The 22466-nt window shown below is 44.5% G+C and overlaps 1 protein-coding gene across 2 annotated transcripts; it reads left to right on the forward strand.

The window, feature by feature from the left end:
• Positions 1–3953: 3953 nt before the first annotated feature.
• Positions 3954–21051, forward strand: LOC143955590 (uncharacterized). 2 transcript variants are annotated; one of them, XM_077465673.1, is made up of 12 exons: positions 3954–4138; positions 4545–4658; positions 5223–5360; positions 5447–5572; positions 5662–5818; positions 7557–7654; positions 7936–7996; positions 11248–12414; positions 12531–12617; positions 12734–12831; positions 15641–15764; positions 19911–21051. In XM_077465673.1, the coding sequence occupies exons 4-12, from the start codon at positions 5486–5488 to the stop codon at positions 20450–20452; spliced, it is 2421 nt and encodes an 806-aa protein (XP_077321799.1). In that variant the 5' UTR covers positions 3954–4138; positions 4545–4658; positions 5223–5360; positions 5447–5485; the 3' UTR covers positions 20453–21051. The 2 variants fall into 2 exon arrangements, with proteins under 2 accessions (XP_077321799.1, XP_077321800.1); XM_077465674.1 differs by lacking the exon at positions 4545–4658.
• Positions 21052–22466: the final 1415 nt, after the last annotated feature.

A 22466-nucleotide genomic window follows, 5' to 3' on the forward strand; every position in this document is an offset into this window, starting at 1 on the left:
TAAGTCAAGAGCCCCGCCACCATCATAAGTCAAGAGCCCCGCCACCACCAGAAGTCAAGAGCACCGCCACCATCAGAAGTCAAGAGCACCGCCACCATCAGAAGTCAGGAGCCCCGCTACTACCAGAAGACAAGAGCACCGCCACCATGAGAAGTCAAGAGCCCCGCCACCATCATAAGTCAAAAGCCCTGCCACCACCAGAAGTCAAGAGCATTGCCACCATCATAAGTCAAGAGCCCTGCCACCACCAGAAGTCAAGAGCATCAGAAGTCAAGAGCACCGCCAGAAGACAAGAGCACCGCCACCATGAGAAGACAAGAGCACCGCCACCATGAGAAGTGAAGAGAAGTGAAGAGCACCGCCACCATCAGAAGTCAAGAGCACCGCCACCATCAGAAGTCAAGAGCACCATCAAAAGACAAGAGCACCGCCACCATGAGAAGTCAAGAGCACCGCCACCATCAGAAGTCAAGAGCACCGCCACCATCAGAAGACTAGAGCACCACCCCCATCAGAAGTCAAGAGTCCCCCCACCTTTTCTTACCATCACAGTGCACCCTGTTTCCCAAGAAGAATGAGGGGGGGGGGGGGGACTGGGAGCACAAAGTGCAGGGTCTAGAGGAGGGCTGGAGTCTGCTGAATGCTGTGACCAGGGGAGGTGGCAGAGACTGGGAGATGCTGCAGCTGCACAGAGAGGCCTAGGATCTGTAGGGACAGGTCTGTCCTCCTCTCTGCAGCCAATTGCTGAAATGGGGCGGGGGGGGGGGGGTTCCACAGTTGCAGGAGAGGTGCTTGGGCCACATGAAATGGTCAGGCATGCCAGATGTTTGATATGTGATTTAGACCGTTTAGTCCAATCTATGGTACGATTCAAATGATCAAATTACTTTGAAGCCCTTCCACTATCCAGGCATTTAAAGAGCAGCAATTGGCGGTTCTTGATAGTTTTACTTCTAATTTTGGGGTAGAGAGAATGAAAGCGTGTGCATTTTATTTCAGGAAAATAAATCTGAAGAGACAGCCAGGACAAACTTCACTCTTTACCTTCTGCTTACCCAACCCATGGTTTTCCTCATTTCAGATAGTTGGTAACCCAGCGGATCAAGCATTATACTGCTGTGATCTGCTTCACCACTGCCACCGCTATGATCCCGAGCCCCCATCTTGACAGCGGTCACGTCATCTCTGGCCACTTCACTGCATTACCCATCTGACTGGTGACATACAAATTGGCAAGATTCCTGACCCACAAAACACAGTCTAAACTGACTTTCTTTTTAGTTAAAGAGGTCACGGTGGTCTGGTGAGTAGGCCTTTCACGCACATCCACCGGGTGATTTATATAAAGTTCTTGCCATTGGTGACGGTGTAAAGATTGAAGTCATACTAACATATGGACTTTTGTTTTGATTAAATATTCACTATATTGTCTATTATTTCAAGCACATATGTCATGAATATTATATGTATTGATTAGCACTATGCACTTTAATTATTGTTGTAGCTAGATTGTTATTAGATTTATAGCCCCCCCCATAACCACATGTTCCCAGCATACTCCCAGTATTATTTTCCCCTTGGCTTCATCCCTCTTGAGCTCTACCCATAAGGATTCCACCTCCTCCCTAGCTCCCTTTGTGATGTCATCTCTCACATTCACTTGTACATTATTCTTGATATACAGGCATACCCCTCCCCCCCCTTTTTTTTTACCCTCTCTATCCTTGCGATAAAGTGTATACCCTTTAATTGGGTACCAGCCAATCATGAGAGCTGTTGAACCAGGTCTCTGAAATTCCCCCAAAAGCCAAATCCTCCTCGTACAGTGGTATCAGGAGGGATAGATGATGGGATGATGGGAATGTGGTTGAGAGACATAAGAGGGGACTGAGGGACATTAAGAGAAAGAGGATGGAAGTGTAGCTAATGGACATGGAAAGCAGAAGGATGACTGAGAGACATGGAAGGAAGGATGGGAGGGGGGCTGAGAGGCATGGAGGACAAAAGTGTGACGGCAAGAAAGCGGGTGGGGGGGGGGCTGAGAGACATGGAATAAAGGAGGAGAGTGGGAACCCTCATGTTGGGCTCATTAGTTGAGTGGACCCAGGAACTCAGCGCTGAGATCTCATCAACAAGTGTCACTAAGAAGTGTCTGAGATGTATAAGAAGCTGTAAGGGGGTTTAACACTCCAGCATCCATCAAACACTGAAATGTTTTTAGGTAGACTAGCCATTTCATGGAGATGGGCGGACATGTGTCTATGAGACACGGAAGGGAGGGGGAACTGAGAGACATGGAAGGAAAAATGATTGGAATGTGGTTGAGAGATATGGAAGGAAGGAGGACAGGAGGGGACTGAGAGAAATGGATGGAGGACAAGAGGGGGACTGAGGGACATAGAGGGGAAGAGAATGGAAATGTGGTTGAGAGACATAAAGGGAAGGACAATGGGAATGTGGTTGAGTGACATGGAAAGAAGGAGGATAGGAAGGTTGACTGAGAGGCATGGAAGGAAAGAAGATGGGAGCGATACTGAGAGAAATGAAGGGACGGAGGTTGAGTATGATTAAGAGACATGGAAGGAAGTAGGATAGGGAGTGATGCTGAGAGAAATGGATGGAGGACAAGAGGGGGACTGAGGGACATAGAGGGAAAGAGGATGGAAATGTGGCTGAGAGATATAGAGGTAAGGATGATGGGAATGTGGCTGAGTGACAAGGAAAGAAGGAGGATAGGAAGGATGACTAAGAGGCTTGGAAGGAAGGAGGATGGGAGAGATGCTGAGAAAAATGAAGGGACAGAGGTTGAGTGTGATTAAGAGACTTGGAGGGTGGGAACCCCTCATAATGTTACTCATTAGTTGAGTAGATCCAGGGAAGCACAGAGATCTCACCATCACCAACATGTGTCAAAAAAACGTATCTGAGATATATAAGAAGCTGTAAGGCCGTGTACACACGGCCGGACTTTTCTCCCGCAAAGGTCTGACGGAACGAATCCATCTGACAATTCGACCGTGTGTGGGCTTCATCGGACCTTTGCTGTTGAAATATCAGACGGACTTAGATTTAGAACATGTTTCAAATCTTTCCAACGGACTCGAGTCCGGTGGAAAAATCAGTTCGTCTGTATGCTAGTCAGACGGATGAAAACCAACGCTAGGGCAGCTATTGGCTACTGGCTATGCACTTCCTTATTCTAGTCCGGCTGTACGTCATCACGTTCGAATCCGTCGGACTGTGGTGTGATTGTGTGTGGCCAAGTCTCTACGTTTGGAAAGTCCATCGGAACTCCACTGAAAAGTCAGTCGGGAAGAACGTCAGACCTAGCCTGCCGGAAAGTCTGGTCGTGTGTACACGGCATAAGGGGTTTAACTCTACAGCATCTATTAAAGGTTTCATCACCCTACCAACAAAGTGCCGTATAGTCAAAGCTATGGTATTCCCAATTGTAACCTATGGTTTTGAAAGTTGGACCATAAGGAAGGCTGAACTTCGAAGAATTGATGCTTTTGAACTATGGCGTTGGAGAACACTCTTGAAAGTCCCTTGGATGGCAAGAAGATCAAACCAGTCAATCCTGAAAGAAATCAACCCTGAATATTCAATGGAAGGACAGATTATGAAGCTGACACTCAAATAATTTGGTCACCTAATGCGAAGAGAAGACTCTTTGGAAAAGACCCTGGTGCTGGGAAACATGGAAGGAAAAAGGAGAAGAGGACAACAGAAAACAAGATGGATAGATAGCATCATCGAAAAACAATGAAGTTAAGCAAGCTCCAGGAGGCAGTGGAGGACAGAAAAGCCTGGTGTACTATGGTCCACGAGGTCACGAAGAGTCGGACACAACTAAACGGCTGAACAACAACAATTATTTCACGGCAGCCAATGGGACAATGCATAATGTCCCCGCACACTTCAAAAGCTTGATTGTATAATGTTGTAAAACGAAAGCCGCAATTACTTAGTTCCACACAAGATGGCACTCGCATCCATATGAAATGGCCTGCACAGACAGGAAGTGATTTTGTACGCAAATGGGAAGTGATGTCACATACAAAACAGGAAGTTCCAGGTGAGAGATGAGGCAAAAGGAAGTAGAGAGGAGACATTGCTGGAACTGGCAGCAGAGGAGGTAATAAGATCTTATTTTATATTTACACCCAGTAACCCCCCCCCCCCCCCCCCCCCCGTCATGTCCGTCCTCTTCCTCCATAGTGACTGTGATGTCTTACAAATATATAAGTAATAAGGTTTAGCTACATATGTAGAATAAATGTATAATCTGTATATACTAATATCCAGACACATATAAAAATATAGTATATATAATAATATCTAGCTAAAGGCACTCCGAGTGTAATCTTTTATTATTGTGATACTGACGACAATCACCGCAATCAGTAGACTTGGAGGTCCATGACAGTCATACACTTAGCAATCAGTTCATAATAATCCAAAGACAATTATTCAAAGATGTGGGCTGTATAGTCCAGGGCAGTAGAGTTCAAATATTTCTCAGATTATTACCCGTCCTACAGAGAGGAGAGTCCTGTATAGATCACATGACCACCTCGATGAAAATGGACGAGGAAAACTTGACTGAGAGGATTTTGGACCTCACCCTGGAGATCATCTACCTACTGACCGGAGAGGTGAGGAGGATTCTGGGAGGTCACATGACATCACTCTTATCTCTATTAATAAAACACAGACCTGACCGGAGAGGTGAGGAGGATTCTGGGAGGTCACATGACATCACTCTTATCTCTATTAATAAAACACAGACCTGACCGGAGAGGTGAGGAGGATTCTGGGAGGTCACATGACATCACTCTTATCTCTATTAATAAAACACAGACCTGACCAGAGAGGTGAGGAGGATTCTGGGAGGTCACATGACATCACTCTTATCTCTATTAATAAAACACAGACCCGACCAGAGGGGTGAGGAGGATTCTGGGAGGTCACATGACATCGCTCTTATCTATATTAATAAAACACAGACCTGACCAGAGGGGTGAGGAGGATTCTGGGAGGTCACATGACATCGCTCTTATCTATATTAATAACACACAGACCTGACCGGAGGGGTGAGGAGGATTCTGGGAGGTCACATGACATCACTCTTATCTATATTAATAAAACACAGACCTGACCGGAGAGGTGAGGAGGATTCTGGGAGGTCACATGACATCGATATTTCTTTTTCAATATAGAGTTTCCCTGCTGTCAAGAAGTCTGGTGACCATGTGACCATCAACGTGCCTCCACCCCACTTCTGAACGCCCAATAGACAGAACAATAGGAAGATTCTAGAAGTCACCAACAAGATTACTGAGCTGCTGGCAGGAGAGGTGAGCGGTGCCGGGAATTCTGGGACATTATCCAGTAACAGACAAGGGATGTGTCTGGATGGTGACTGTATCATTGTGTGTGTCAGGTTCCTATAAGGTGTCAGGATGTCACTGTCTATTTCTCCATGGAGGAGTGGGAGTATTTAGAAGGACACAAGGATCTCTACAAGGACGTCATGATGGGGGACCACAAGAACCCTAAGGATTGTCAGGTAGAAGCTTAACAATCGATCCAATTCGTTTTTTGGCCTGTACACGTGCTGCCTCGTTACTATCAATTTTTCTTTTTTTATACATTCAGAGCGGAAGCCTGACTGATTTTAATGTTATTGTTAAAGAAGAGGTTAATGATGAAATAGATGCGGATGATGTTACAAAGGAGTGGGAGTATTTAGAAGGACACAAGGATCTCTACAAGAACGTCATGATGGAGAATCAGCCGTCCCTCACATCACCGGGTAAGAGGAGACTTTATTGTAAAGGAGAGAGCAGTACGGAGGCTCCACCTAGATCCCCCATCATCTGATAAACACATAGAAACAATGTACAGTGGTGTGAAAAAGTGTTTGCCCCCTTCCTCATTTCCTGTTCCTTTGCATGTTTGTCACACTTAAGTGTTTCGGAACATCAAACCAATTTAAACAATAGTCAAGGACAACACAAGTAAACACAAAATGCAATTTGTAAATGAAGGTGTTTATTATTAAAGGTGAAAAAAAATCCAAACCATCATGGCCCTGTGTGAAAAAGTGATTGCCCCCTAAACCTAATAACTGGTTGGGCCACCCTTAGCAGCAACAACTGCAACCAAGCGTTTGCGATAACGTGCAATGAGGCTTTTACAGCGTCCTGGAGGAATTTTGGCCCACTCATCTTTGCAGAATTGTCCTAATTCAGTTACATTAGAGGGTTTTCGAGCATGAACGGCCTTTTTAAGGTCATACCACAACATCTCAATAGGATTCAGGTCAGGACTTTGGCTAGGCCACTCCAAAGTCTTCATTTTGTTTTTCTTCAGCCATTCGGTGGTGGACTTGCTGGTGTGTTTAGGATCATTGTCCTGCTGCAGAACCCAAGTTCGTTTCAGCTTGAGTACACGAACAGATGGTCGGACATTCTCCTTCAGGATCTCTTGGTAGACAGCAGAATTCATAGTTCCTTTTATTACGGCAAGTCTTCCAGGTCCTGAAGCAGCAAAACAGCCCCAGACCATCACACTACCACCACCATATTTTACTGTTGGTATAATGTTCTTTTTCTGAAATGCAGTGTTCCTTCTACGCCAGATATACTTGGACACACACCTTCCAAAGAGTTCCACTTTTGTCTCATCGGTCCACAGAATGTTGTCCCAAAAGTCTTGGGGATCATCAAGATGTGTTGTGGAGAAATTGAGACGAGCTTTGATGTTCTTTTTGCTCAGCAGTGGTTTTCTCCTTGGAACTCTGCCATGCAGGCCATTTTTGCCCAGTCTTTTCCTGATGGTGGAGGCATGAACGCTGACCTTAACTGAGGCAAGTGAGGCCTGCAGTTCCTTGGACGTTGTTGTGGGGTCTTTTGTGACCTCTTGGATGAGTCGTCGCTGCGCTCTTGGGGTAATTTTGGGCGGCCGGCCACTCCTGGGAAGGTTCACCACTGTTCCATGTCTTCGCCATTTGTGGATAATGGCTCTCACTGTGGTTCGCTGGATTCCCAAAGCTTTGGAAATGGCTTTATAACCCTTTCCAGACTGATAGATCTCAATTACTTTCTTTCTCAATTGTTCCTGAATTTCTTTGGGTCTCGGCATGATGTGTAGCTTTTAAGGATCTTCTGGTGGACCTTACTGTGTCAAGCAGCTCCTATTTAAGTGATGCCTTGATTGTGAACAGGTGTGGCAATAATCAGGCCTGGGTGTGGCTATAGAAATTGAACTCAGGTGTGGACAACCACAGTTATAGTATGTTTAACAAGGGGGGCAATCACTTTTTCACACAGGGCCATGATGGTTTGGATTTTTTTTCACCTTTAATAATAAACACCTTCATTTACAAATTGCATTTTGTGTTTACTTGTGTTGTCCTTGACTATTGTTTAAATTGGTTTGATGTTCCGAAACACTTAAGTGTGACAAACATGCAAAGGAACAGGAAATGAGGAAGGGGGCAAACACTTTTTCACACCACTGTATTCAGTCAGTGTGTGTGTTTCCTACAGATGGATCCAGTAATGGGAACCCACCAGAGAGATGTCCCCGTCCTCTGTATTCCCGGGATTCCACACAGGAAGGTCACACCATCCCCCACCATCATCAGGTAGGTGGGACTGAGGATCTACAACTCTAAAAGTAATTCTGAACCCGGTGAGATTATATTTCCCTTTTTTTAATAATAGGGCTATTAATGCCCACATTTTAAAGTTTTCTTTTTCTTTTTTGTTCACAATATCCCTCGCCATCATTAGGTAGGTGGGACTGACCATCGGGAACTCAAAAGTAATTCTAATCTGTGTGAGATTGGGTTTCTCTTTGTAGTCTTGGAATATTCACACTCTCAATTTGAACATTTTTCTTTTTCAATTATTTTGTGATTTTTAGAGAGATGAACCAACTGACATGAAAATTGAAGTTAAAGAGGAAGAACAGATGTTTGTGAGAGGTAATCAGCAGTCTGCAGAGGAGTTTGAAATAACAAATTAAAAAGAGTAATGTTGAGATATCGGTTTCATTCCTCAATATAAGGTCATGTTCCCAACAAATGAGGAGATACTGTTTACCATATAAAAAGGTCCATCTCCATTCCTCAATATAATGTCATGTTCCCAACAAATGAGGAGGAGATACTGTACACCATATGAAAGGTCCATCTCCATTCCTCAATATAACGTCATGTTCCCAACAAATGAGGAGGAGATACTGTACACCATATGAAAGGTCCATCTCCATTCCTCAATATAACGTCATGTTCCCAACAAATGAGGAGGAGATACTGTACACCATATAAAAGGTCCATCTCCATTCCTCAATATAATGTAATGTTTTCAACAAATGAGGAGGAGAAACTGTACATCATATGAAAGGTCCATCTCCGTTCCTCAATATAACGTCATGTTCCCAACAAATGAGGAGGAGATACTGTACACCATATGAAAGGTCCTTCTCCATTCCTCAATATAATGTCATGTTCCCAACAAATGAGGAGGAGATACTGTACACCATATGAAAGGTCCATCTCCATTCCTCAATATAACGTCATGTTCCCAACAAATGAGGAGGAGATACTGTACACCATATGAAAGGTCCATCTCCATTCCTCAATATAACGTCATGTTCCCAATAAATGAGGAGGAGATACTGTACACCATATGAAAGGTCCATCTCCATTCCTCAGTATAACGTCATGTTCCCAACAAATGAGGAGGAGATACTGTACACCATATGAAAGGTCCATCTCCATTCCTCAATATAACGTCATGTTCCCAACAAATGAGGTGGAGATACTGTACACCATATGAAAGGTCCATCTCCGTTCCTCAATATAATGTCATGATCCCCTACTGCCGTTGACCAGACCTGGGGATTTATCTCCACCTACAATTATGTGTCTAGAGGTGGTGTCTAAGCTGAAGTACCTGGGTGTCTGGATTACTGGAGAAGTAAATCAGTATGTCAAGGAGAATCTGGTACCACTGTTGACAAAATTGAAACAGAAGGTTAACAACTGGTGTTGTCTCCCTCTCTCCGCGGCGGGGCGCTGCAACTTAATTAAAATGATCTGGCAGCCACAAATTTTATATATCTTGCACAACTCTCCAATTTGGATCAACCAAAAGTGGTTCAAGAAATTGGAATCGCTATTTCGCGATCTAGTTTGGAAGAAGGGGCAAGCTCGGATTAGGCTACAGACGTTGCAGCTCCCGGTCAAGAGGGGAGGAATGGCGATACCACATTTGAGATCATATTTTTTGTCAGCTCAACTCCAGCATTTCGCTGGGGCTGGGCTTCAAAGTGGAGTGTGCCCAAATCATAAATTGATGACTGATAATGCACCGCATAAATCATTGGTTGAAGTTCTGGAAGCTGACTCATTTGCTCATAGGTGCCCTACTAATGCACTAGTGAGGAAGGTGTGGCGGACAGTAAAGCAACTTATGGGTTATGTGGGAGTGACCGATTATACCCCTTTATGGTACAATAGAAATCTGGCTGAATTAAGCAGCATAGATAGATCCTTGGAATGGGAGAGGCAGGGGATTAGTAGGCTAGTGCAATTATATGAAGGGAATCTTATGAAATCCTTTGAAGACCTTAGGCAAGAATTTAGTATCTCCAACAAGACGTTTTATAAATATCTGCAATTGAGGCATGGAATTCTAGCACAGTATGGGTCACTAGTTTTTGAAAGGACCGAAACTTCCTTGTTCCAGGGCCTTATTGATCGAAGGCAGGTAAAGGGCCAGATCTCTAGGCTTTACATAAAACTTAGGGATAAAACCTTGAAGGGGGAGGGACCCGATAAGAGCAGGCGTGGATGGGTAGGGGATATAGGGCCGATAACCCAGAAGCAATGGGACGAGACACTTGAACAGGGAAGTTTGGTTTCTATATCTCCATCACAGCGAATGTCTCACTTGTTTCTTATACATAGAGCATATTATACCCCCCCATAAGATGTGGAAAATGGGTAGGAAACCCAGGGATGATTGCCCCAGATGTGGGGCACCAGGTGACCTTCTTCATATGGTGTGGAAATGCCCAAAATTGTACAGGTATTGGATAGAAATTGTACAGAGAATAAACACGATTTTTAAGACTACTTTGAAACCAGAAGCCAAGGTTTGCCTATTGGGGATCCTAGAGGAGGGTAGAATTCATCCCCTAACATGGACGTCTATACTAAGGTGCCTGTACCAGGCTAGGCGATTAATAGCAATAAACTGGCAAGCTAAAAACCCTCCTGTATTGGAAGCATGGGCAAATGCAATTAACTCCACAATCTGGTGTGAACGAGCGATGTTCATAAAGCAAAATAATTTAAAGAAATTTAGGGCATTATGGAACCCCTGGCTGAGTGATATGGGTTACCCCTTGAGTGGGGTTGCCGAAGGATAGACTCAGAATCTGCTAGTTTGGTTTGTGGTTGTGGGGGGGGGGGCTTTCCACCTTTGCACCCCCTTTTGGTGGATTTTTCTGTGGGTGCTACTCCTCTACCTTTTTTTTTTTTTTTCATGGCGACCATGATCTCCCAACCAGCCAACCATGATCGAGGTGGCTGGGGCAAACAGCGCGTGTTCGAAGTGGGGGGGAGGGTTGGGGAGGGGGGCTGGGGGATAGCTATGTAGGAAAGCCTGTGGTAATTCGAGTGTTGTATATGGCTTTGTTTTTATTATATATGTATGAGATGATTTTTTTTTGACTTGTGAAAGCCACTGTAAATCTGTGCTTAAAAAACTTAATAAAGAGAAATTGGTTAAAAAAAAAAAAAGGTCCATCTCCATTGACTCAATATAACGTCATGTTCCTAACAAATGAGGTGGAGATACTGTACACCAGGGATATGCAATTAGTGGACCTCAAGCTGTTTCTGTTGCCCCATCATGCCTTTCCCTCTGGGTTTCATGTTTGTGGCTGTCAGAGTCTTGCCATGCCTCATGGGACTTGTAGTTCTGCAACAGCTGAAGGGCCGCTAATTGCATATCTCTGCTGTACACCATATGAAAGGTCCATCTCCATTCCTCAATATAACGTCATGTTCCCAACAAATGAGGAGGAGATACTGTACACCATATGAAAGGTCCATCTCCATTCCTCAATATAATGTCATGCTTTTAATGACGATAATATAATTTTTTCCAACAAATGAGCATATTGGTCAGAATGCCTCAAACACATATTTTATCTTCTCTCCAGAATTTAAAGAAGAAGATGATGTCATAATGCAACATTCTACAGAAGTAAAGCATGTTACTCTAAATATACATCCAGAACTTTACCATGAAAAGAGATCAACACATCTGTCTAATGCTAAATCTTCTCCTAAAAAGCCACGTACTGTTTCCAAAAAAGTACAACCAAGAAATCCCAGTGTGGGTAGATCCTCTGATTCCTCTAAACCTCCTGGTATTGCTTCTGGTAGTTTAGATAATGATATGCTTGGAGAAGATAACAAGTCCCCATCCTCTGAAGCTGATAAATGTGTAATATCAAAACCATCACTTGCTGTAAATCAAAGGACAAACAAACAGGAAGTTCCATGTTCCGAGTGCGGGAAAGGTTTCACCTCGAAACAGGACCTCCTTAGACACCAGAGAAGCCATACGGGCGAGCGACCTTTTCCCTGTCCAGTGTGCGGGAAAAGTTTCGCCCAGAAAGGAGACCTCCTCAGACACCAGAGAACTCACACGGGCGAGCGCCCTTATTCGTGCTCAGTTTGCAGCAAATCTTTCAGCCGTAGGGGGCACCTTCTTACCCACCAGAGAGCACATACGGGCGAGCGTCCTTTTTCGTGTTCGCAGTGCGAGAAATCTTTTGCTCAGAAAGCGGCGTTCGTTATACACCAGAGAAGTCACACAGGGGAACGCCCTTATTCATGTACGGAGTGCGGCAAATGTTTTGCCCAAAAAAAGTTACTTACTATACACAAGAGAAGTCACACTGGTGAGCGCCCTTTTTCTTGTACAGAGTGCGGGAAGCTTTTCACTTACAGAGGAGACCTTCTTAGACACCAGAGGAGTCACACGGGGGAGCGTCTTTTTTCGTGTACAACTTGTGGCCAGTCTTTCTTCCGGAAAGGGCACCTTCTTACCCACCAGAGGAGACACACGGGTGAGCGGCCCTATCCATGTTCGTACTGTGAGAAGTCTTTTGCGTATAAAGCAGCATTTGATGCTCATCAAAGAGTTCACACGGGCGAGCGTCCCTTTTCATGTTCAGAGTGCGGGAAATGTTTCACTCAGAAGGGAGTACTTACTGCACACCAGAGAAGACACACAGGCGAGCTTCCCTTTTCCTGTTCGGAGTGTGGGAAAGGTTTTGTAGAGCGAGGACGCTTCGTTAGACACCAGATAAAACACGCAGGTGAGATAGCTTTTTTTTTTTTTCCTTTTAAGAGTGTGGGAAAGGTCTCACTGAGAGGTGTAGTTGTTGCGCACAAGAGAAGTCATGTGATCAAGTGTCCCTCTTGCTTTTTTTAGAGTCCAGGGAAGGTTTTGTTTTGAAAGGAAACATGGATCCCTTCAAGAATGTAACAATTGAGAATCAGACACTTCTCACATCACCGGGTAAGAGGAGACTTTATTGTAAAGGAGAGAGCAGTACGGAGGCTCCACCTAGATCCCCCATCATCTGATAAACACATAGAAACAATGTATTCAGTCAGTGTGTGTGTTTCCTACAGATGGATCCAGTAATGGGAACCCACCAGAGAGATGTCCCCGTCCTCTGTATTCCCGGGATTCCACACAGGAAGGTCACACCATCCCCCACCATCATCAGGTAGGTGGAACTGAAGATCTACAACTCTAAGGATACATGCCCACGGACGTTTTAAAAAATGGATGCCAGGAAAAAAACGGCGTTAAAAAAACGCGATTTTTATCTGCGTTTTGCATTGAATTCAATGCACGTTACTCCGCATTGGCTTTCAGCCACGTTTCTCTGTCTCTATTCAAAATCGACGGTTCTCTGTGGGAGCTGAGGTTGCACCAGAAGTCGGATCAAGAGGATCCGACTTCCGGTGTGACTTGTGTGCTGAGAATCTTGATGGGTGGGGGCGGTAGCGGCTTGACTTTGTGTTTGCCTACTGCGCATGCGTGATGTGCGTCCTAACTGGTCCCCGCTATCTCCTGGGACCCGTGTGTGTCCCAGCAGACAGCACGGGGGGGGACAGGAAGAGGCGTAGACTCCCGTGGGAGTCTATGCCTTGACGTGGGTGCAAATACCTGTCTTAAGCCCCATACACACTATCAGATTTTCTGCTGATTTTTGTCTTCAGATTTACCAAAACCATATAATATAAGGTCAAACCTTAGGAGGTTTGTATTGAAATCAGGCAGCCCTTGCACTAATGGTTTTGGTAAATCTGAAGACAAAAACCAGTAGAAAATCTGATAGTGTGCATGGGGCTTTAGACAGGTATCTGCACCCTCCCTCCCCCCTGAAAGATGGCAAATTTGACACCGGAGGGGGGGGGGGTTAAGAAAAGCAGAGGTTCAATTGTTGTGTGAACCTCTGCTTTAAGGGGAACCCCCACACTAAAAAAAAAAAATTGCGTGAGGCCCCCTCCCCAAGATGATACCAGACGCTTCAGTCTGGTATGGATCTTAGGGGGACCTCCACGCCATTTTTTATTTTTTTTTGGTGTGGGGGTTCCCCTTAAAGCGGAGGTTCACAAAAAAATTTAACCTCCACTTTTCGGAACCCTCCCTCCCCCCCCTGGTGTCACAGTTAGCACCTTTCAGGGGAGAGGGGGGTGCAAATACCTGTCTAAGTACAGATATTTGCGCCCACTTCCGGGCACAGACTCCCACGGGAGTCTACGCCTCTTCCTGACCGCTTCCCCCTTGTGCTGTCTGCTGGGACACACACGGGTCCCAGGAAAGAGGCAGGGACCAGTTAGAACGCGCAGCGCGTTTTACGCATGCGCAGTAGGGAACTGGGAAGTGAAGCCGCAGCTCTTCACCTCCCGATTCCCTCACGGAGGATGGCGGCGGCAGCTGCTGAGAGCCAAGCGATTGATCGGTTTCAGCTGCCGACATCGCTGTGTCCATTTATTAAAAGTCAGCAGCTGCAGTAGTTGTAGCTGCTGGTTTTTTAATATTTTTTTTTTTTCAGGTGGACCTCCTCTTTAAGGCCGCGTACACACGCGGGGACTGTTCGCTCAACTTTGTCCGCTGAACAGTGTTTCGGCTGACAGTCCGCTCGTGTGTGGGCTTTCAGCGGACAGTTTCAGCGGACAGTCTGCTGAACAAAGTTTTTCGGAAATTCCAAAAAACTGTCCGCTGAAACTTTGTTTCAGCGAACAGTCCCCTCGTGTGTAGGCTTGTTCGTCAAACTAAGTTCCGCGCATGCTCAGAAAGGATTTACACGCTGAGGTTTGCATTGCAGTGTATAGGACGTCGTTTTCTAGTCCCGTCGTACGTGCCGTTCACGTCATCGCGCACGGTTTCAGCGGACTGTTCGTTCGTCGTGTGTGGGCAAGTCCGTCCATGCTAATTTTGAGCGGACTGTCCGCTGAAACTGTTTGACGGACAAAGTTGAGCGAACAGTCCCCGCGTGTGTACGCGACCTAAGAGGGTCTGGAGGGGGGAACCTCACGCAATTTAAAAAAAAAAAAATTTGCTCTGGGTTCCCCCCTCGAGATTCTCAGCACACAAGTCGCACCGTAAGACGGATCCTCCTGATCCGATTTCTGATGCGACCTCTATTCAAATTGATGGGCTCCCATAGGGAGCAGAAACCCCCGGACGAGGCTTAACACAGCGTTAAGCCTCGTTAAATCGCGTTTAACACCTTTTGCCGGCGTCTGACGTTTTAACAGCTCTAGCGCTGGAGCCTCGGAACGCACTGGTCCTGGGGTTTTGTTTTTTTGCAGCTTAAAAATGGCTATGCCATTTACAGCTCAAAAACGCCATGGTGGGAAAGAGACCATAGGCTAACATGGAGAGGCGTTTTTAAGCTGCAAAAAAAGTGGCTGTAAAAACGTCCGTCGTTGGCATGAGGCCTAAAAGTAATTCTGAACCTGGTGAGATTATATTTCCCCTTTTTTTTAACAGGGCTATTAAAGTGGTTGTAAACCCTTACAACACACTTTGACCTACACTTAAGCCTAGATTAAGGCTTACCTGTAGGTCCAAAAAATATCTCCTAAATCTACATGGTTTAGGAGATATTTGCCGAAAGACAGGCACTGCTGTCTACGGCGCATGCGCCATAGACAGTGGCGCGCAGGTGCACTGAGCATGGCACCCGTCAACGGCGATATGCCGCGCGTGGCGGCTCCCGTGCACATGCGCGGGAGTGACGTCATCGCGGCTTCGCCGAATGACAGCGGCGGAGCGGCGAGACCCACCGAGAAGATGGATGCGCCGGACTACAGGGGACAGCGGTGACTTCGCTGGCTCCTGTGTCGGGTAAGTGACACATAATGGACTACTATGCGATGCAATGTGATGCATAGTAGTCCATTATGCTTTACCTTTGCAGGGAATCAAAGAGAAAGTAAACCCATCAAGGTTTACTTCCTCTTTAATGCCCACATTTTAAAGTTTTCTTTTTTGTTTTGTGTGTTTTTTTTTTTTTTTAGGATATAAAAGTTGAGGACAAGGAGGAAAATGAGACCGATGTCAGAGGTAATCGTCAGTCTACAGGGGAGATAGGAATGAAGGTGATTATTAAGGAGGAAGAATATCCTGTAACTATAGGCACAGGTGAGTAAGGAGGGTTTAATAGAGAAATGGTTCATGTCTTTCCTTTCCATTTTAAAGTTTAACCACTTCCTTCCCACCAGATAGCAAAATGACGTGCGCAAAGTGGTTAAGTTATTCTAACTGGGCGTCATATGACGTCCAACAGGATAAGCCGTGATCGCGCGCCGGGGGGGGGGGGTGGCACCGTGCGGGGATCATTGGTGTGGTGTGTCAGTCTGACACACCGCAACACCGATATCGGTAAATAGCCTCTGACATAGGCTCTTTTACCATGTGATCAGCTGTGTCCAATCACAGCGTAAACGGGAAGAGCCGTGTATCGGCTTTTCCTCTACTCGTGCTGGCAGACATGATTAGAGGAGAACCGATCGGCTGCTCTCATGACCGGGTGTCTGCGCTGATTGATTATCAGTAAAGCCCACCGATGTTCACCCAGGACCACCAGGAGTGCCCACCCAGGACCACAAGGTATGGCAATCAGTGCCCAATAGAGGTTCCAATCAGTGCCCATCAGTAATGCCCACCAGTGTCTCCTCATTGGTGCTGCATATCAGAGCCACCTATAAGTGCCCATCAGTGTGGCCTTTCAGTACCCATCAGTGTTGCCTATCAATGCCCATCAGTGCTGCATATTAGTGCCACCTCATCAGTGCCACCTTATCAGTGCAGCCTTTCAGTACTCATCAGTGTCGCCCATCAGTGTTGCCTATCTGTGCTGCATATCAGTGCCCAATCATTAGTGCCACCTCATCAGTGCCACCTTATCAGTGCCCATCAGTGCGGCCTTTCAGTACTAATCAGTGTTGCATATCAGTGCTAGCTTATCAGTGCCCATCAGTAAAGGAGAAAAATTATTTATTTACAACGTTTTATAACAGAAATAAAGAAAAACTTATTTCATTTTTTTTTTCACATTTTTTATTTAATTAGCAACAAATAAAAACACAAGTGGTGATCAAAAAACACCAAAAGAAAGCTCTATTTGTGGGAACAAAATGATAAAAATGTTGTTTGGGTACATTGTTGCATGACTGCACAATTGTCATTTAAAGTGCGACAGCGCTGAAAGTTGGAAATTGGCCTGGGCAGGAAGGGGGGAAAGTGCCCGGTATTGAAGTGGTTAAACTATGCAGTATTAGTTAACATTTTGGAGATTTGGCAAACCTTCACATCATCAGTTAAAGCGGGAGTCCGCGTTTTTTTTTTTTTTTAAAAAGCCAGCAGCTACAAATACTGCAGCTGCTGACTTTTAAAATAGTGACACTTACCTGTCCAGCGCGCCCGCGATGTCGGCACCCGAAGCCGATCTCTCGATCGTCTCTCGGGTCCTGCCGCCGCCATCTTGGGTATGGGAATCAGGAAATGGAGCCTTTCGGCTTCATTTCCTGGTTCCCTACTGCGCATGCGCGAGTTGCGCTGCGAAATAAGGACGGTCCCCGCTGCCTCTGGGATCTGTGTGTTTCCCAGCAGGCAGCGGGGCACTTGCGGAAAGGGGCGGGCACTTGCGGAAAGGGGCGTAGACTACGCCCCTTTCCGCAGAGAGCTATCCCGGAAGTGGGTGCAGATACCTGTACTGTACAGGTATCTGCACCCCCCTCCCCCCTGAAAGGTGCCAATTGTGGCGCCGGAGGGGGGGAGGGTTCCGATGAGCGGAAGGTCCACTTTAGGGTGGACCTCCGCTTTAAGATGAGACTGAATTTGAAGTGTAAGATATAATAATGTTGGAAATGCAGTATGATTTTCAAAAGTGCAGGTATTTGGGTTACTGTTGGAGATACTGTACTCCATATGAAAGGTCCATCTCCATTCCTCAATATAACGTCATGTTCCCAACAAATGAGGAGGAGATACTGTACACCATATGAAAGGTCCATCTCCATTCCTCAATATAACGTCATGTTCCCAACAAATGAGGAGGAGATACTGTACACCATATGAAAGGTCCATCTCCATTCCTCAATATAATGTCATGTTCCCAACAAATGAGGAGGAGATACTGTACATCATATGAAAGGTCCATCTCCATTCCTCAATATAATGTCATGTTCCCAACAAATGAGGAGGAGATACTGTACATCATATGAAAGGTCCATCTCCATTCCTCAATATAACGTCATGTTCCCAACAAATGAGGAGGAGATACTGTACACCATATGAAAGGTCCATCTCCATTCCTCAATATAACGTCATGTTCCCAACAAATGAGGAGGAGATTCTGTACACCATATGAAAGGTCCATCTCCATTCCTCAATATAACGTCATGTTCCCAACAAATGAGGGGGAGATACTGTACACCATATGAAAGGTCCATCTCCATTCCTCAATATAACGTCATGTTCCCAACAAACGAGGAGGAGATACTGTACACCATATGAAGCGTCCATCTCCATTCCTCAATATAACGTCATGTTCCCAACAAATGAGGAGGAGATACTGTACACCATATGAAAGGTCCATCTCCATTCCTCAATATAACGTCATGTTCCCAACAAACGAGGAGGAGATACTGTACACCATATGAAAGGCCCATCTCCATTCCTCAATATAACGTCATGTTCTCAACAAATGAGGAGGAGATACTGTACACCATATGAAGCGTCCATCTCCATTCCTCAATATAACGTCATGTTCCCTACAAATGAGGAGGAGATACTGTACACCATATGAAAGGTCCATCTCCATTCCTCAATATAACGTCATGTTCCCAACAAACGAGGAGGAGATACTGTACACCATATGAAAGGCCCATCTCCATTCCTCAATATAACGTCATGTTCTCAACAAATGAGGAGGAGATACTGTACACCATATGAAGCGTCCATCTCCATTCCTCAATATAACGTCATGTTCCCCACAAATGAGGTGGAGATACTGTACACCATATGAAAGGTCCATCTCCATTCCTCAATATAGCGTCATGTTCCCAACAAATGAGGAGGAGATACTGTACACCATATGAAAGGTCCATCTCCATTCCTCTATATAATGTCATGTTCTGAACAAATGAGGAGGAGATACTGTACACCATATGAAAGGTCCATCTTCATTCCTCAATATAACGTCATGTTCTCAACAAATGAGGAGGAGATACTGTACATCATATGAAAGGCCCATCTCCATTCCTCAATATAACGTCATGTTCTCAACAAATGAGGAGGAGATACTGTACTCCATATGAAAGGTCCATCTCCATTCCTCAATATAACGTCATGTTCTCAACAAATGAGGAGGAGATACTTTACACCATATGAAAGGTTCATCTCCATTCCTCTATATAACGTCATGTTCCCAACAAATGAGGAGGAGATACTGTACACCATATGAAAGGTCCATCTCCATTCCTCAATATAACGTCATGTTCCCAACAAATGAGGAGGAGATACTGTACACCATATGAAAGGTTCATCTCCATTCCTCTATATAACGTCATGTTCCCAACAAATGAGGAGGAGATACTGTACACCATATGAAAGGTCCATCTTCATTCCTCAATATAACGTCATGTTCCCAACAAATGAGGAGGAAATACTGTACATCATATGAAAGGTCCATCTCCATTCCTCAATATACCGTCATGTCCCCAACAAATGAGGAGGAGATACTGTACACCATATGAAAGGTCCATCTCCATTCCTCAATATAACGTCATGTTCCCAACAAATGAGGAGGAGATACTGTACACCATATGAAAGGTCCATCTCCATTCCTCAATATAACGTCATGTTCCCAACAAATGAGGAGGAGATACTGTACACCATATGAAAGGTCCATCTTCATTCCTCAATATAACGTCATGTTCCCAACAAATGAGGAGGAAATACTGTACATCATATGAAAGGTCCATCTCCATTCCTCAATATAACGTCATGTTCCCAACAAATGAGGAGGAGATACTGTACACCATATGAAAGGTCCATCTCCATTCCTCAATATAACGTCATGTTCCCAACAAATGAGGAGGAGATACTGTACACCATATGAAAGGTCCATCTCCATTCCTCAATATAACGTCATGTTCCCAACAAATGAGGAGGAGATACTGTACACCATATGAAAGGTCCATGCTTTTAGGAATTATTAAGCATTTCTTTCCCACGATAGACACGATGTTCAGAATCCCTCTTTCCTTTTTCTTTTATCTTCAGGTTATAAAACAGAAGACGGCATCATACAATATTCTTCAGAAGTAAACCAGGCTACTCAAAATATGCATCTTGCTGTAATTCAAAGGCAACAGAAACCTAGGAATCCATATCTATGTTCAGAGTGCGGGAAATGTTTCTCACAGAAAGGAGACCTTCTTAGGCACCAGAGAATCCACACGGGTGTGCGTCCTTTTTCATGCTCAGAGTGCGGGAAATGTTTCACCCAGAAAGGAGACCTTCTCGCACACAAGAGAAGACATACGGGCGAGCGTCCCTTTTCATGCTCGGACTGCGGGAAAAGTTTCACCCAGAACGGAGACCTTACAAGGCACCGGAGGATTCACACGGGGGAGCGTCCTTTTTCGTGCTCGGAGTGCGGGAAATGTTTCACTCAGAAAGGAGTCCTTACTGCACATCAGAGACGTCACACGGGCGAGCGTCCCTATGCCTGTTCAAAGTGTGGCAAATGTTTTGTCCAGAAAGGACAACTTCTTACCCACCAGAGAACACATGTGGGTGAGGATCCTGCTTTATGTTTGTAGTGCGGGAAATGTGTTTACACAGAAGGGAAGCCACATGGGTGTGCTTCTGTTCTCTAAATCTCTTTGAGGTCACCATGATAACAAAGTCTTCCTTCACCTTGTATATCTCTCCAGGTGGTTGAATGGGACCTTCAAGGATGTTAGTACACTCCTTGAGCTCCTATTGTATAATCAAACTGATTTAGGGTAGTTTTTATGAAATATTTGCAGATCTATTCATCCTCATTCGTTCTCTGCGGATAGAGATAATAACAAACGTTAGGCTATATTCTCTCCAAGTTGAATATTATTCTTCATAAAGAATAGGCAAATTGGGAAAATACCACATTATGGCCACTAGATGGAGCTAAGGGTCATAGGAAATCAATACTTGTTTTCTATGCTCATCATCTCCATCTAGTGGCCAAAATGCAGTATTTTTATGATGATATTTTTTTTTTTTTGTTTCTTCTTTGAAAAATATAACCATAAAATTGAACGTCATCAAGGAACAGTTGGAAATCTTTTAACAAACTTGGCCCTTCATGTCTACAATGCCAATTATTCTATAAGACAATGTAACTGGCTGTTCAATAAACTTGTTTTTTTATGGTTTTAAAGGCTTTCATCTAATGCTAATTATGGTTATATGTTATATTTTATACCTAATAATTCGGTATTATGAGACAGTGGTTTGGTTTTGATTAATAAACATCATTTAAAGCAGTTTTGTGGATTTCATCTTGAGTGTTTTTTTTTTAAATTAATATTCTGGAAGAATAATATGAATTATTTGATGTTCTTAAAAATGACTTTTCCATTTCAATCTGCAGCCACTGTAATTCTCTACTAGTACTGGGCGAACGGTTTGTGCTTTGGCCCAAACATTAGCCGGCGAACACCCAAATTTTTCGGGGCATTCGACTGTTTGTTCGGCCCGCTACACACCCCACAATGCACTGCATGCAGCACAGTGTATTGGAAGCCCCGATTGGCTGAAGCAATGAAGGCTTACCCCAACCAGGGCAAAGAGTACTGTCGGAGCCATGATTGGGCACACTCATGATGACTCTCTCCAATCATGGCTCATTGGTCATAGGCCCACCCCGCACTATGAAAGATTCCTTCACAGAGGAGCCATTTGCAGTGTGATATTGGCATGGAGAGAGATAGAACAGGGCTCTGCGAGTTAGTGTTTCTATTGTGAGTGTGGAATGCTAGTGTAGTGTGAATAAAAAATAGTGCAGCGTCAGTGTAGTGCAACCGTTCATTTTTACTGTAGTGTCAGTGTAGAGCGTCAGAGCAGTTTTACTGCAGTATATTGAAGTGCGCTAGCCCACTTTTACTGCAGTATATTGAAGTGTGTCAGTGAGGTTTTACTGTAGTATATTGAAAGTGCGTCACTGCGCTTTTACTGCAGTATATTGAAGTGCGCCAGGGCACTTTTATTGTAGTATATTGCAGTGCGTCAGTGCAGTTTTACTGCAGTATATTGAAGTGCCTCAGGGCACATTTAATGCAATATATTGTAGTACATCTGTGTGGTTTTACTGCAATATATTGTAGTGCATCAGTGCAGTTTTACTGCAGTATATTGTAGTGCGTCAGTGCAGTTTTACTGCAGTATATTTAGGAATTACTTTATGAATTGTACTTTATCTTAATCTGAATTTATTTATGATAAATTATTAAATACGAATAATATTAAATAAAATTTAAATTGAATTACTTTATATTTGAACTATTTATTGGTGTCAATAGCAACCCCTTTACAGCCTGGGTCTGTCGGTCTGTAACCCCCCTCTTTTTTTCCAGTATGCTAATTGGCTGTGTCATCAACACCTACATTTAGGATGAATGATTCTAATTTTTGGTCCTTAATAGTATGATCAAAAACTAGTGGGTAATCTTGCAGTCCCTTTTTCCCTATCCCTAATAGTATTATGCAGTATATTGTAGTGCGTTAGTGCAGTTTTACTGCAATACATTGAAGTGCATCAGTACAACTTTACTGCAGTATATTGAAGTGTGTCAG

Source organism: Lithobates pipiens, unplaced genomic scaffold (genome assembly GCF_037356315.1).
Source record: "Lithobates pipiens isolate NorthernLeopardFrog02 unplaced genomic scaffold, aLitPip1_a1.2 Scaffold_35, whole genome shotgun sequence".
In the NCBI taxonomy this organism is placed as follows: domain Eukaryota; kingdom Metazoa; phylum Chordata; class Amphibia; order Anura; family Ranidae; genus Lithobates; species Lithobates pipiens.

Bases quoted from the DNA above. Each gene is read 5' to 3' on its own strand.
- LOC143955590 (XM_077465673.1), top strand. From the start codon at position 5,486: ATGGAGGAGTGGGAGTATTTAGAAGGACACAAGGATCTCTACAAGGAC. The intron at 12,618-12,733 runs GTAAGAGGAGAC...TGTTTCCTACAG, and splicing joins GACACTTCTCACATCACCGG to ATGGATCCAGTAATGGGAAC. The intron at 15,765-19,910 runs GTGAGTAAGGAG...TTTTATCTTCAG, and splicing joins TCCTGTAACTATAGGCACAG to GTTATAAAACAGAAGACGGC.